General features: G+C 52.3%; 1 protein-coding gene across 2 annotated transcripts in view; it reads left to right on the top strand.

Annotated features, from left to right (window-relative positions):
* NOL4L (nucleolar protein 4 like) overlaps positions 1 to 14,460 on the top strand; it is a 130,992-nt gene that overhangs the window by 53,342 nt on the left and 63,190 nt on the right. For both annotated transcript variants that reach the window (XM_026009900.2, XM_072736133.1), the window contains exons 3-4: positions 2,622 to 2,733; positions 12,540 to 12,649. In XM_026009900.2, coding sequence (XP_025865685.1) covers positions 2,622 to 2,733; positions 12,540 to 12,649 — 222 coding nt within the window. The remainder of the gene's footprint in view (positions 1 to 2,621; positions 2,734 to 12,539; positions 12,650 to 14,460) is intronic.

Consider the following 14,460-nt stretch of genomic DNA (forward strand, 5'->3'; position numbering starts at 1 on the left):
GTGAAAGGTTGCGGTGTCCGGGCTGAAGACCCCCAAGTGCAAGGCAGCAGGCCTCTAAGGGAAGCTGGCTGGAAGCAGGGGTCCTGGGGCTTCCCCTCCTTAAACACAGCAGCTCTATCTTTATCTGTTTCACATTTTGGGCTTCAGCATGAGAGACTATTTCCAGAACTGTGTCTGGAGCTCCGAAACTATTTGAAAACCACCATCTTATTGACTAGAGCATAAACGAGGATTGTCCTCCTTTCAGCTCATCCCCAGGTCCTGTGGCCTTGGGCATCAATGTAGTTAGACAGAAACGGAGATCCCATTTCTCATTTGGACAACCAAAAGATGCCCAAAGATGACTGAAGGCCACACAATGCTCCTTCCTCCGTGAAGGCCTCTTCAGCAGCATGGAGTTGGGCTGGACTCTGCACTTCACTGACATCCCCCCTCCCCCTGCCTGGAGCTCTTACTGAGGCTGCACACAGGGCAAGGCTTCCCTCCAGGGAGGGAACCTATACTTCTTGAGTCCACCTTCCCCCCTGCCCCCTGCCGCCCCTATGTGGGACCCAGGGCCAGAAGGTGTGCGCCCAGCAGTCCCTTGCCCTGTGTCAGGCCAGCCAGCTTTGCATACTGCTAGGATCCCAACTGAGGCCAGGAGAGCTGTGGCCACAACACTGAATTGTAGCTGTACCCTCAGTGGGTCAGGTGGCAAGTAGGGCTTTTGCCCGTGCTGCAAGCATGTCAGAGCAGCGAAGCAGCGAGGCCAGGAATGCTCTCCTTAAGTGCTGTAAAAATTATTTCTCTGCCCAATGGCAGGTGAGCTCCATATCGTGAAGTAGGGCTGTTCCTATGGTATCAACTTTCCTTTTCCCAGCAGACCGTGACACTCCTCCCCCAGGTCCTCAACTCATCTCTTCTAGGTCTGACCTAGGATGTCACACCTTGCAGTGCCTCAGAGGTCATCTGTTTGCCCAACTAGGCCACAGCCCAGCTCTTTGCCCAGCAGGCACCCTTCCCACTTGCCTGTTTACACATGCCGTCTGTCTTTCAGTGGAGCCCAGCCCTCTTAATCTTGAAGGCCTGAGAGGGACATGCCACCCCTAAGATTTCCAGGCAGGCTGGGCTGGGAATGAAGATGTCCGTATATGTGGCAGGAAAGCCCCCATCCTGGGGGCTAAGACCTAAGACCGGAGGAGGACGGGCTGCATGCCCTCTCATCCACCAGCTCCAATCAGAGAGCAGGGGTTTGCCCTTGTCCCTGACCTCCAGAGGAAGGCAATCAGACAGGGAATTTGGAAGGGAGATAACTCATCAAGGAGCCTGCCTGCTCCGCAGAGCATCAAATCAGCTGAGAAATAACAATTGTGTCACCAAAATTAACTCTGCCTTTGCAGCCGGCCACCAGGCAGGAGCGGCCCCCCGAGCTCCACAGACCAGCTGAGCTGAGGGCACAGCCTGAGCTGGTCCTCTGAGGGCTTGGCCACAGCCCTAAGACGCCACCCACCCTCCCCAAGCCCATCCGCCCGGCCCTACCCTACTCCACCTCTTGGCCACCACAAAGAGGGGACAGGACACTCGTGCATCCTGAAGGAGCAGACCTGGTGCTGTCCCCTCCCTCTGGGCGGACCAGAGCCCTCGGCCAACTTTCCCCGGCTGGGCTGCGGCGAGCATGATGGAATGCTGGGCTGATGCTGCCCCTTAGTGGAGAGGAGCGGGAGGGCCCAGGCTCTGGGAAATGTGCGAAAACCAGCCACTGGGCAGCTACCAGCCTCAGCAGGGGCTGAGCCTGAGAGTCCGCTAAACCAGGGCCAGATCATTTCCTGAAACCCAGAGCAAGAAGAGATGGCTGGGCTTCTGGGCCCACACCTCCTCCTTCCCCACTGCCCTGCCCAGCCTGTTTCTTGTATTTCTTCTCATTTACTTCACCTCCCTTCCCACCTCCTTGGCTAGGAGAGGCCCCCTGGAGGCAGTTATGGAGTGGTGTGACCTGGAGCATGGGCTTTGGTCTGCCACCACCTCTAACAAGCTGTGTGACCTTGGGCAAGTAGGTCTACTTCTCTGGGCCTTGTGACCTCACCTGGAATTGTGTTGGTTCTTAACAGCGTGTCCAGTTTGAAAAATCTGATCCCTTGGCATCAGACATTCACAGCTCTCCCTAAAATGTTCTTGATCTGCGAGTTATTGCAGGAAGAGCTTGCAGAACCTTGGGTTCTGTTCGTAGGCGCAGGGCCAGTAGATTAGGTGGGTCTCAGTTTATCCACAATCTCTTAAGAGTGGAAATTGTTTCGTCCTCCCCTAGAGCAATGTTTAGAAACTCTTTTTTTTTTTTTCAGGAGCAACAATAAAATACTCTGAGAGGACTATTACTTGTTAAAACATAGGTTAGATAATCTTTAAACGCTTTTGCCTTCTCAATTTCTAATTCTTTTATTCAAACTTTTAAAACAAATGGTTTTCCATAAGAGTACTGACTCATTTCTGTGGCTAAGAATTGAGGACACCTGCCTTTTGCTCCTCAAATCCTTTCCCTTCCTGCAAGGGCCAAGCACATGCCACCAAAGCACAAACCTTGGCAGCTTGGTGACCAGGTGGCCTCCCCCTCGCCCATATAATGAGCAAAACTCCTCTGTCCCCAGATTGCGGAGACCTATGCCTTCCTTCCACGAGAGGCCGTGACCCGGTTCCTGATGAGCTGCACAGAGTGTCAGAAGAGGATGCACTTTAACTCCAATGGCCTAGAGCCCAAAGGTAGGGGAGGAGGTGGGTGTGCTGGTGGCTTGGGGGAGGCTGGGGGTGGGGCTCCCACCAGCAGGGTCTGCCCTTTGCTGGTGCAGAAAGAAAAGTGCATGGCCAGCGGTTGTCACAATTCCCAGTGGTCAGTGTGGGTCCATTGCCCAAAGCACCTCATTTTTGTTGTTGTTTTCTTTAACTTAAAAAAAAGTCAAATTCCATCAAAAAACTGATAGTGCATTCCTACTGTCCTTCAAGACCCCCTTCTCCCACCAGTGTTCCTGATGGAAATGATCACCTCTCCCTGTTGCCTAAGCTCCTTAATTCTTGCCTCCCAGGCCTCACCCTGAGAGCAGTGTCTTCATGGGTGTGGTCTCACTGCCCTTTCTGTGAGCTCTCTGAAGACAGGAGCACACCTCCTACTGAGCTCTCTGAAGACAGGAGCACACCTCCTACCACGTGCACCTTTTTACCCTGTAGTCCCACCCCTGCCAGCAGTAGGTCCTCCCTGAGTGTTCCTTCCCTACACACATCCAGGAAATCTGGGGAGATTACTTAGAATTCAAATGCCCAGGGCACTTGCCACCAGCCAAACTTGGTCCCTTGGACCGAGGTCCCTGCTCTCCTGTTCTGCCCTGCCCACTGAGATACAGCAAGGACCCCCACCTCAGTCTCCTCACTACCTCACCCTGAGCACCCCCAGAGGCCTCTGGTAAGTCTGGGGCCCATCTCTTTGCAGGTGGCTTTGGCACAGCCAGGTGGGCCAATACATTCTGCTGGTAGGGTTATAGCTCTGCCATGAGCCATGGTGCCCAGGTGGGCAATTTGTCAGGGCTCTTAGGCTGCTCCTGGGCATCAAGCCTGTAAAGATTGCTAAGTTGGTGGGTGTTTTGCCTGAGGATGGGAACAGACTCAGAATGAAGGGCAAGCTGGGCACTTGGGTGCTACCCAAGTGGCATCCACCGTTTCTGGAGAAGGAAAAATCAACAACAAAGCTCAGGGAGATGACGACAAAGACATTGGAGCATAGGTGTCAAGTGGGGTTTGTTTGTTTTTTCTCTCATTTTGGTGGTCTCTGATGCACGTGGGTGACTCTGATGCCAGCTGACTCACCAGATCCAGAAGCCTTCCTGTCCATGGGGTCCTTAGGCTACAGCTGCTTTGTCTGGTACAGTGGCTAGCTTCTAAGGCATGTGGGGCAGGAACGTGTGCCTCATACTTCATAAATGCTGAGGTCCTGTTTTAAGAGCAGAACCCCCCAAGACCACGCTGGGTGGGGTCGAACCACAGCTCTGCCACTCAGCAGCTTTGGGTCCTGAACAAGTGATTTCATCTCTCTGAGCCTCAGCCCCCTCATCTGTGGAGTGGAGTTAATCATGGTACCTACCTCAGAGGGCCGGTGAAGCTTAAGAGTTAATCCCTGTACCTGGCATGGGGCTCGCTGGCTGGAGGAGTGAGCTGGGGTTGTTACAGTTATCATAATCTCGATGGCTCCGAGGCCCCTGCCCCAGTTGGCCTGGCCCTGGCCATGTGGCTGCAACCCTGGTGCCTGCAAATAGGCCAGGAGGGCTTTCCCTGCTGCACCTCCACCCTGTCAGGGTCTGGGTCCCAGGGGCATGTGCCCTGCTGGTGGTTGCCTGTCCCTTCCTGTTCTGTCCTAATTGTTTCCATAGCAACTGGGGGAGTCAGACACTGAAGCTCTAGCCTAGAGGAACAGGCAAGGCCAAGAGGGGCCGCATTTGTGGGCTGCTCTGGGGTGTCTGCAGGCTCCCTGTCTTCTGCTCCCTTGCTTTCTGCTGGTATGGAGGACATTCCTCACCTCCCCCACTCCTCAGTGAAGGCTGCAAGGTATCCGTCTCGAGGCTGCAGCTCCACTCCTCCTCATCTGTGGGCTTTGGCATGTCCAGGAGGGCGATGCTGAGCACAGCAGCAGCCTGTTTCTTCTCTGGGCTGCCACCACTATGCCCCCACCCCCAGGGAGGAGGAGGATGGGAGGGGGGTGGAGAAGGAGAGGGGGAGAGAGAGAGAGAGAGAATGTGAGCACTCACGCCAGCAGGGAGCCGCCTAGAATATAAACCAGCTCTGTGGGTTCTGTGCTAGAGCCTCTCTTTCCAGGGGTTTGCTCCAGGCAGGACAGAGAACAGGCAGCTGCATGGTATCCGTCCTTCAGAATGCTACTTCTCTGTCCGCAGGAGAGCAGCTTCCCACACAAGGAGAGGAGGAGACACTGAGGGAGTAGGAGATAGTGTGGCCTATGGAAAAGTATAGGCGGGGGTGTGGGGGGCATCCAGTGGGCCTAGGTGGGGTGCCTGGACGTGGCTGAGTGTCCTGTGGTAGGTTGGGGACCTCTCTGCTCATACCAGCTTCTACGATCCTATGAGGTATCTCTCCCAGCTTGCCTGAGGAAATGGGGCACAGACGAGTGTCATGGTGAAATCGGTGGTCCAAGCTCCACCAGAAGGCAGGAGAACTTATGTTATCATCACAGAAATGGGTGTGATGCCTGTCTCTTGGAGTTAAATTAAAGGAGGCCATTCTGTAGGGCGCCTGATGCAGCAGGCACCTGGGAAACTTCAGCCTGTTCCCTCGACCCTACGGCATTGTACCACCGTGTCCAGACACAAGAGTGCCAATGTTTGGGTGGCTCCACAGGGAGACACCCGGTCAGTCACCCCACCTAGGTCAGCACCCCGGGTATACAATCTGGATGCTGGGCAAAAGGGAAGAGATTGTTTTCTGGAAGCTGCTAGTGGAGAGCCTGGGAGTCTAAAAGGCTCCCCTGTCTGCTTAATGGCCAGAGGCATTAGCTGCCTGGACTCCCATCGCCAGCTGGCAGGGTGTCCCTTCTCTTACCCCAGCTAAGAGCTTGCAGATCTGACCTCCTCCTGCCATGCTGGTCTCTCTGGACGTGGCCATACTGCTTGCTCCTTCATAGGCACCCCTGTCATGCTGGCTCTCCCCCTTCCCCACCCTGCCCAAGCCCCAGAAGCAGGCCTGTGTTCCTGTCCCAGGAAGGTGGGGCAGGAGGGGGACAGGGAACAGGATGGAGACTTCTCAAGGGGCTGTTGGGAAAGTGCCTGGCTTCCTGGCCTCGTGTTAAAAAGAAAGAAAGGAAGCAAAGCAGCCTCCCCTGCCCAGCAGTTTGTCCCCGGCAGAGCGTGGGGGCCTGGACAGTCCCGTGCCCTCCCCCAGCACCGGGAGCACAAACAAAGGAGGCTGCCGAGGATCAGGAAGTCCAAGGATGGGAAGTTCCAGGGCCTCCTGGCTCCACGCTCCTTTTCCACTACCCCTGAGTGAGACCAGGCATAGAGGGGACAGAGAGTGAGAACCAGCTGTGCCCTCAACCAGCCCCAGCTGCCGGGGAAGGGAGCCTCTGGGGAGGCACCTTCCAGTTTCCTTTGGTGTGACAAAATATTATTTGTATGGCAGCAAACCAGGAGTTAGCAGTGGGCAAACACATTATCTACCAAAGGAGACAGAATCGTCCACTCAGGTGGTATTTTCTTCTCAACCAGGCCCAGACTCCTCTGTGTGGTTCCAACCTGCTCTGTGCCTGGCCCCTCCAGATCCTTCCTTCCTGTCTTCCCACCATGTGACCCCATTCCAGCTGATTCCTTTGCCCCTGCAAAGGAATCTTTCCTGTGCTGGCCTGGTTGCTGGCCTCGCCTGACCCAGTTTTCATACTCACTTGCTGTGTGACATGGGGAGGGTGTCTGTAAAATGGGGGTATTAATACTAGTACCCACCACGTGGAGCAAGAGGGTCTGCGTGGAACTCCTAACCGGTGCTGAGTAGCTGTCAGCTACATGATTGAACGCTGTTCGGATCCTCTCGGCGCAAAGCCGTCGGGAGCTACTCTAGAGCCCCCTGAGCCCTTCCTCCCCTGAGCTGTAATGGACTCACCATCAGTCCCACCCCGCTGAGTACCACACCTTCTCCCCACCCTGAACGCAGACACATCAGTGCTTCTTAAATACTCGGCTGGTCTACTGATTCACATCCCTGGGGAAGAGGCTTTCCATCACCATCTGAGCCAGCCCCAGGCCTCAGGTCTCTGTTTCCACATCTGAACACCACCACAGGCTGGCTGATCTCGTGGCTGCTCTGGGCCCCCATGATGCACACATCCTTCAACATCCAGCCCTGCCTGGGAGGCTTGCCACCAGCACCCGAGGCCACAGGGGTCTCTGGGCTGAGTTCTCCCATTCCGTATGTGAAAGCTCAGGAGAAATGCCCCCATGTGCTCCATCCGGAGGAGCAAGGGCCACTACCTCCACCGAAATTTGCCTCGATTGATGCATGCTGTGGGAACCCCACTGTGAAGGTCATCATTTGGCTTGGCCTGTGATGATTATTGATCACCACTGATTATTTCCTTTCTTTCTTTAAAGATTTTATTTATTTATTTGAGAAAGAGTATGTGTGAAAGAGAGTTTGGGGGGGGGTAGGAGCAGAGGCAGAGGGAGAAGCAGGCTCCCCGCTGAGAAGGGAGCCAGACATGGCACTCGGTTCCAGGACCCTGGGATCATGACCTGAGCCGAAGGCAGATGCTTAACTGACTGAGCCACCCAGGTGCCCCTCATTGATTATTTTCAAGGCTGGTAAAACCAGGGCTAGCTGTTTAGGCAGGTCTCAGTTTTCCTTGGCAAAGGGTGTTGAAACATTTCTTTGAGTGGTCCCTCTGCCTCTGTCACCAGCAACCTGCAGGATCATAGTGGTTCTGTGACCCTCTCAAACTCCTCACTCCCCAGGGTGTCAGGTTATTTTTAGTGACTCGAGTGTGACCACAGCAGAGGCTGGCCTGTCTCAACAGAGCCCGGGGTCCATTTGTGCGTCCACCTTAGCTTCTGCGTGTCCTGGTATGTCTCGCCCGCAAGCGCATGACTCCGCAGAGCTCCTGCTTGGCCCCTGCTCCTCACCTCTTTCCTACCAAACCGATCTCCTGATGTGAGCCACTTATCACCTCCAGAACCATGGGCCTCCTGACTGCTGAGAACCCTGCCTGCCTCTCTCCTCGCCTTGGTCCCACAGCCAGCTCCCTGGCACCTTCCCTCACCTAGAATGCCCCCTGCTCACCGTGGTCCTGCCTCCCCGCCAAAACTCGCACCTCTGGAGGCACAGGTTGCTAGCATTTCGCTGCACCTGGATCTCTGATGGATTTGTGTGTGTGTGTGTGCGCACAGGGTGTCCTGGCTCCTCCTCTTGAGCCCCCCAGCTTGCTTCTGGGCACTTTTTTTTAAATTATTTTTTTAAATTGGAGTTTGGTTTGCCAACATATAGCATAACACCCAGTGCTTATCCCGTCAAGTGCCCCCCTCAGTGCCTGTCACCCAGTCACCCCCACCCCCTGCCCACCTCCCTTTCCACCACCCCTTGTTCGTTTCCCAGAGTTAGTTAGGAGTCTCTCATGTTCTGTCTCCCTCACTGATATTTCCCACTCATGTTTTCTCCTTTTCCCTCTAATCCCTTTCACTATTTTTTATATTCCCCGAATGAATGAGACCATACACTGTTTGTCCTTCTCCGATTGACTTACTTCACCCAGCATAATACCCTCCAGTTCCATCCACGTCAAAGCAAATGGTGGGAATTCATCGTTTCTAATGGCTGAGGAATATTCCATTGTATACATAGACCACAGCTTCTTTATCCATTCATCTTTCGATGGACACCGAGGCTCCTTTCACAGTTTGGCTATTGTGGACATGGCTGCTATGAACATCGGGGTGCAGGTGTCCCGGCGTTTCACGTGCAGGTGATTTCTGAGCTGTGGACATGCTGGGGAGGGAGCAGCCTCCTCCCTCTTCCTCAGAGTACTGTCCTAGCCATTGCTCCCCCCCCCCCCCCCCGCCAAGCCAAGCTGTACCTGGCTTTATTAAAAATGCCTTCTCATAAGTAGTCATGGTATTGTAGGCAGGCCAGGGGTGTCCATCGGTAAAAGGAACACAGTGCCTGGCCTCGCTGGATGACCGAACATGGAGAATGGGCATGACGCCGGATGAGCTCTTCCTTTGCTGCTCTGACCAGCCATCCTTAGGGGACGAGGGTGGCCCTGCTCACAACTCTTCACCAGATAACCATGTCTTTGAGGAAATGAAACAGAAATGGCAGAATTTTCTGTCTGAAGACCCAGGATCTGAAAACAGGAACCATGGCTCATCTGAGTGTCTCAGGGTGGTTGCTCAAATGTCTACCTCACGTAGTGCTCCCAACCCCGTGGAGCCGGGGTGGGTGGGGAGGCACAGATCCCAGCATGCTCCCGGGGGTCAGGAGGTCAAGTCTGGGCTGAGGGCGAGGCGGCAAGAAGAGGACCCAAGGACGCTGAAACCAATTTTAGTTGCCTTACAGCGCCAGGTGCCCGAACAAAGGTGCCAATGTGCAGCCTGTATCAGAACCCTCTGCCACAGAACCAAGAGGAAACCTCTAGAAAAAAAGATTTTTTTTTTTGGCCCATTTTAAGCCAGTGTCTGAGATACAGTAGTGACATTTAGTTCTTCTTTGAAGAAAAAAATCTTCCTTGAAGAACGCAAAAAAGTCTGAGTGTGACAACACAGCTTTTTAAAAAGTAAAACATAGTTCTGCATTTTTATACAGCTCGTTAAGAAATGTTATTCAAGGGGATCCCTGGGTGGCTCAGCGGTTGAGCACCCCCTTCGGCTCAGGGTGTGGTCCTGGAGTCCTGGGATCGAGTCCTACCTCAGGCTCCCTGCATGGAGCCTGCTTCTCCCTCTGCCTCTGTCTCTGCCTCTCTCTCTGTGTCTCTCATGAATAAATAAAATCTTTTTTAAAAAAAGAAATATTATTCAAGCTGTATGATCACCAGAAGTATGCCACCTCCAAAGGACACCCGTCATCCCCAAGACCGGTCTATATGGACTCCGTTTTCTGCAGGGCTGTTTTCTCTGTATCAAGCAGAGACTCCCTTGCCCCTTTGGGTAGCTTCACCCTCTTATTTGCAGGGGAGTTTATTCCTTTATTGTTAAAATATTCATAACATAGAGCTTGTTGTTTCAATCATTTTTTTAAGTGTGCATTCAATGGCATTGATTATAGTCACACCATTGGGCAACCATCACCACTCTGTGTTTCCAAAACGTTTTCACCACCCCAAACAGAAACCATGTACCCATGAGGCAATAACTTCCCCTTCCCAACCCCTAGTCCCTAATAACATCTGTTCTACCTCTGTCTCAATTTGTGGGCCTACTCTAGGTATTCCATTTAAGTGAAATCATATAGCATTTACCATTTTGTGTCTGGCTTCTTTCACTCAGGTGTTTTCAAGGTTGCAGGGACCTTCCTGGCCTGGACTCCAGTTCCTCCACTATGGCCCCAGTACCCACTTGGCCTTTAGCTCGTCTTTCCAGCACAGCGGTGATGATGGAGGGTAGGCTCTGGCCAGTCCAAAATAGCTCCGGTCCAGAAATCCTCCTCCTCACACTGCTCAAATCCCAGCCCATGAACAGAACTAGGCACCAAAGGGAGCTTTGGAGGCAGAAAGAGGAGGCTAGAGAATGGGTAACCAGAACTATTCCCCAGGGAGAGGGTAAAGCAGGGTCAAGTGACTAACTGGCCAAATGAGGCCCCACTTAGTGTGACAGGTCCCAGCAGGTGACTCCAGGGCTTTGAGATTGGTCATAGCAGGAGGCATCTGAAGAGGAAGCTAGACTGGGGAGGGGGGTGACAGGCTCCCTTTCAGTCGTGCTCCCCATCTTCCTTGATTTACTCCTGTGCCATTTTAGTCTGTCCACCTGAGCACCCAGAGTGGCACCTAAGATGCAGAACACAGAGGCTGGGTGGTGTCCACTGCGGCAGCCCCCGCAGAAGGCAGCTTAGCCAAAGATTTTTAAGAGTCATGAACAGGGATGCCTGGGTGGCTGTTTGGTGCCTGCCTGCGGCCAAGGGCGTGATCCTGGAGATCCAGGATCGAGTCCCATATCATATCGGGCTGCCTGCATGGAGCCTGCTTCTCCCTCTGCCTGTGTCTGCCTCTCCCTGTGTCTTTCATGAATAAATAAATAAATCGCTAAAAAGAAAAGGGGGGGGGGAATCCCTGGGTGGCTCAGTGGTTTAGCGCTTGCCTTTGGCCCAGGGTGTGATCCTGGAGTCCCAGGATCGAGTCCCACATTGGGCTCCCTGCATGGAGCCTGCTTCTCCCTCTGTGTCTCTGCCTCTCTCTCTCTCTCTCTCTCTCTCCCTCTCTCTGTCTCTCATGAATAAATAAATAAAATCTTAAAAAAAAAAAAAAAAAGAGTCACGGAACAGTCCTACTCTTTGACCCACGAATTCCGGTTTTTGGGGTATTCTAAAAAGGACACAATCAGGGGTGCCTGGGTGGCTCAGTCGATTAAGTGTCCAACTCTTGGTCTCAGCTCAGGTCATAATCTTGGGGTTGTGAGACCGAGCCCCACATTGGGCTCTGCACTCAGCATGGAGTCTGCTTGAGATTCTCTCTCTCTCCTTCTGCCTCTGCCCTCCCCTGGCTTGCATGTGCACACTATAAATAAATAAATAAATAAATAAATAAATAAATAAATAAATAAATTCTTTTAAAAAATACAGTCAGATTACGTACCAATATTCACACATGAAGATGTTTTCTGTAGTATTGTTCATAGAAGCTCCCAATAGGAAATGACCTAAGTAGCCAATCGTAGGTGAATGACTTAAGTAACTTGTGATAAAATAGTACACAGGTATAAAAATGCTGTTTGCAAAAAAACAAGATTTTTGACGGTGGGAGAAATGACGATGATGATGTTAAGCAAAAAAAACCAAAACAAAACATTTTTTTTAATTTTTTTTTTATTTTTATTTATTTATGATAGTCACAGAGAGAGAGAGAGAGAGCGGCAGAGACACAGGCAGTGGGAGAAGCAGGCTCCATGCACCGGGAGCCAGATGTGGGATTCGATCCCGGGTCTCCAGGATCGCGCCCTGGGCCAAAGGCAGGCGCTAAACCGCTGCGCCACCCAGGGATCCCAAAACAAAACATTTTTTTAAGTGGACTACATAATTTTCTGTATGCATTTTAATATCAAGTACACAAAAAAGAGAAGTCACAGGGAAAAAAACAACAGAAGCATATGCCAAGCAGCTTGGTGCAGTTATTGGGGTTTTTCTTCTTTACATCTCTCCACACTTAGCAAATGCTCTAGAAAAGGAACATGCATTACTTTGATCTTCAGGACAAGAAAGCAATAAATGGGAGGAACAGGCCTCCTCTCTACATAATTAAGAAGGGACGAGAATTTGGGAGGCAGGTACTGGAGGCCTGGCCTAGACCCGCAAGCCATATGGCGCCTGACCATGCTTTTGGGAGATACTATGGGGGTGGGAGATGGGGTCAGGTGGTCGCGGCCCGTGGGCACCCAGGAAGCTGGCTTAGACCAGGGTTGGAAACATACATGCCTCTGAGGGCCTAGCAGGTCTCATAATCAAGTGAAAATGTGCATAGGAAATGGTGGGGACGATGGCAAAACGGAGAGCTCACACCCTGTCTGAAATAAGGGGCTGCTGCAAAGCTGCAGCAGTGGTTGGCCATGTGGGGAAGGTGAGCCCTGGGTGACTGGAACTTCCATTTCTCAAAGAGGCCAGATAGTCCTGATCTTTAACATCTGAACTCTTACTAAACACTGGCACCCAACCCAAACCCATTTTCAGCACCCACCAGCCAGATGTGGATGGTGAGCCGCCAGCTTGTGAGGTCCAGCCCATCTTTGTTCTCCTCAGGCTGTGTTCTCCGTGTGGGTAACAGGCTGTGGTGCCTGCCAGGGGGCCTAGGGCACAGACTGAAAATGGCCTCCTTTTGTTCTTTCTGCCAGAAAATGAACCTCCCTCTCCCCTGGTCTCCGGGATCATCGATTACAACATGCCCCTCACCTCCACGTACCTGAAGCAGATGAAGTTGCGGGTGATGAACTCCCAGGAACAGGTAAGGCGTCCGTCTCTCCTTGCCCTGCCTGGGAGCGTCCTAACCGGCCTGGATGCAGCTGGTTCCTTCTAAGACGTGGGGCCCACGGCGTGTGTAAATACACTGGAAATCAAAGAGGCCCTTATCTGGTGATCTGGGCTCACAGTCCAGGCTAAGGGTTGGGGGGGGAAAGAATGTGTTCCTAGTTAGGGGTCTGCTGGGCAGACAGGCCTGCCAGGTCTTCAGTGAAACCCAGGAAGCTCAGGCTTCACAGAACTTTCCCCAAGGGCAGGGGCCAGGGAGGGGGTGTGCAAACCCCCATAGACGTTGGCTCTTAGGTTGCTCTCTCTCTGCTTTGCCCTTTGTCTGCAATGTCACTCATCTCCTTTCCCCGGGGAAGAGAGAGAGGGCCCCTGGCTGCTCGCCTATGGCCTCTGTCACTCTGGGGGCCCAAACAGGCCACAGGGATGGGCCTGGGAGGGTGGCCTGTGTAAGATAAGGCCCTGGGGCTCCCTGGTTGTCCCAAGACTCCCCAGCTGTAGATTGCCAAGTGCTGTCAGGCACCATGGAAACAGGCTATGAAAAGAAAATCACTCTTGTCTGCCTCCCCACGCAGTCTACCTTCTAGCCCTTTGCAAAGCGGTAGCATGATTGTCCTTCAAGGGGGGACTAGGTGAATGCCATCCCCGCCCTCCACTACCACCCAAAACCAGGGTAATAATTTCTCACCTTCCAATTTTCTAATCTGTTGTGACATATGAATCTACCTTTGTAGATATCTGTCTTTGAGGCCTACCTAGAGGAGTGGGTCTCCCCTCTCCACATCGCCCGACTGAAAGTCTGACTTCCAGCCCTGGGTGCAGTGTCCCACATACTGCTGGTCTCCTTGACAACCCAAGCACGCGTTCGCAGATTGGTGCTTTCTCCACAGCCAGCTCCAAGGCGATATAACAGGACACGTTCAGGTAGCATCTGGGGCTGTGGCACCCAATTTGAGGATTTGAGCTGGCTGGCTTGAACGTGCCACATCTGCCTTCCTCTAAGGAGGAATGGTGTGCCCTCCCGTCCCCATACTATGCCCAACCCCTAACGGTTGGACGAGATAAGCTTTGTTCTCAGCGGTAGAGTTGTTTGTGTCTGTGCCTCCTGCATCTTCTCACCTGAGATGGTCTGTTCTATGATGGTTACATCCCTAAGAAACTTCATGTGATCGAAAATAGTGCGTATGGGGCAAATGGTGGGGGGGGTTTCTAACAGAATGGTAAGATTGTTTCCGTGCAGGAACGTCAGTAATAAGGATGGTGCTTTGGTTACTAGTCATAAAATCTAAACACCACTGTGCATGTTCCGCATGAGATCTCTGACTCCTGTTCAAGAGTAATTTCTTTTCCTAGAACCATCTACACTGTCATGAGCACTTGGCTTCTCACACATTCTCATCACCATCCTCATCTGTCACCATAAAGTGTGGAGCCATTTGAACAACTTGTAGTACAGCCTCACGGCTCTTTCTTTCCTACAAAACAGTTCTAGATCTAGATCTCCACCAGAACCAGTAGCGGTCAGTGTAGCCCATGGATCCTGTTCTATTTTGTCTTGTTATACAAATTCTTACTGTCTGTGGGGAATTAAAACTATTGGTTAGGTACATTTGCAAGAATTCAATCATTCAACAAATATTTATGGAGCCCTACTCCATGAGCCAGGCTGTAGGGATGATCAAGTCTTAGGAACAACTGTTACTAGTTATGATTTGGGAGAAACAAACACTAATAAAAAAAATCACACACCAATGCCCAGCTCAGGGCAGGTAGCGATAAACATTTGGGGGA

Source organism: Vulpes vulpes, chromosome 14 (assembly GCF_048418805.1).
Source record: "Vulpes vulpes isolate BD-2025 chromosome 14, VulVul3, whole genome shotgun sequence".
In the NCBI taxonomy this organism is placed as follows: Eukaryota; Metazoa; Chordata; class Mammalia; order Carnivora; family Canidae; genus Vulpes; species Vulpes vulpes.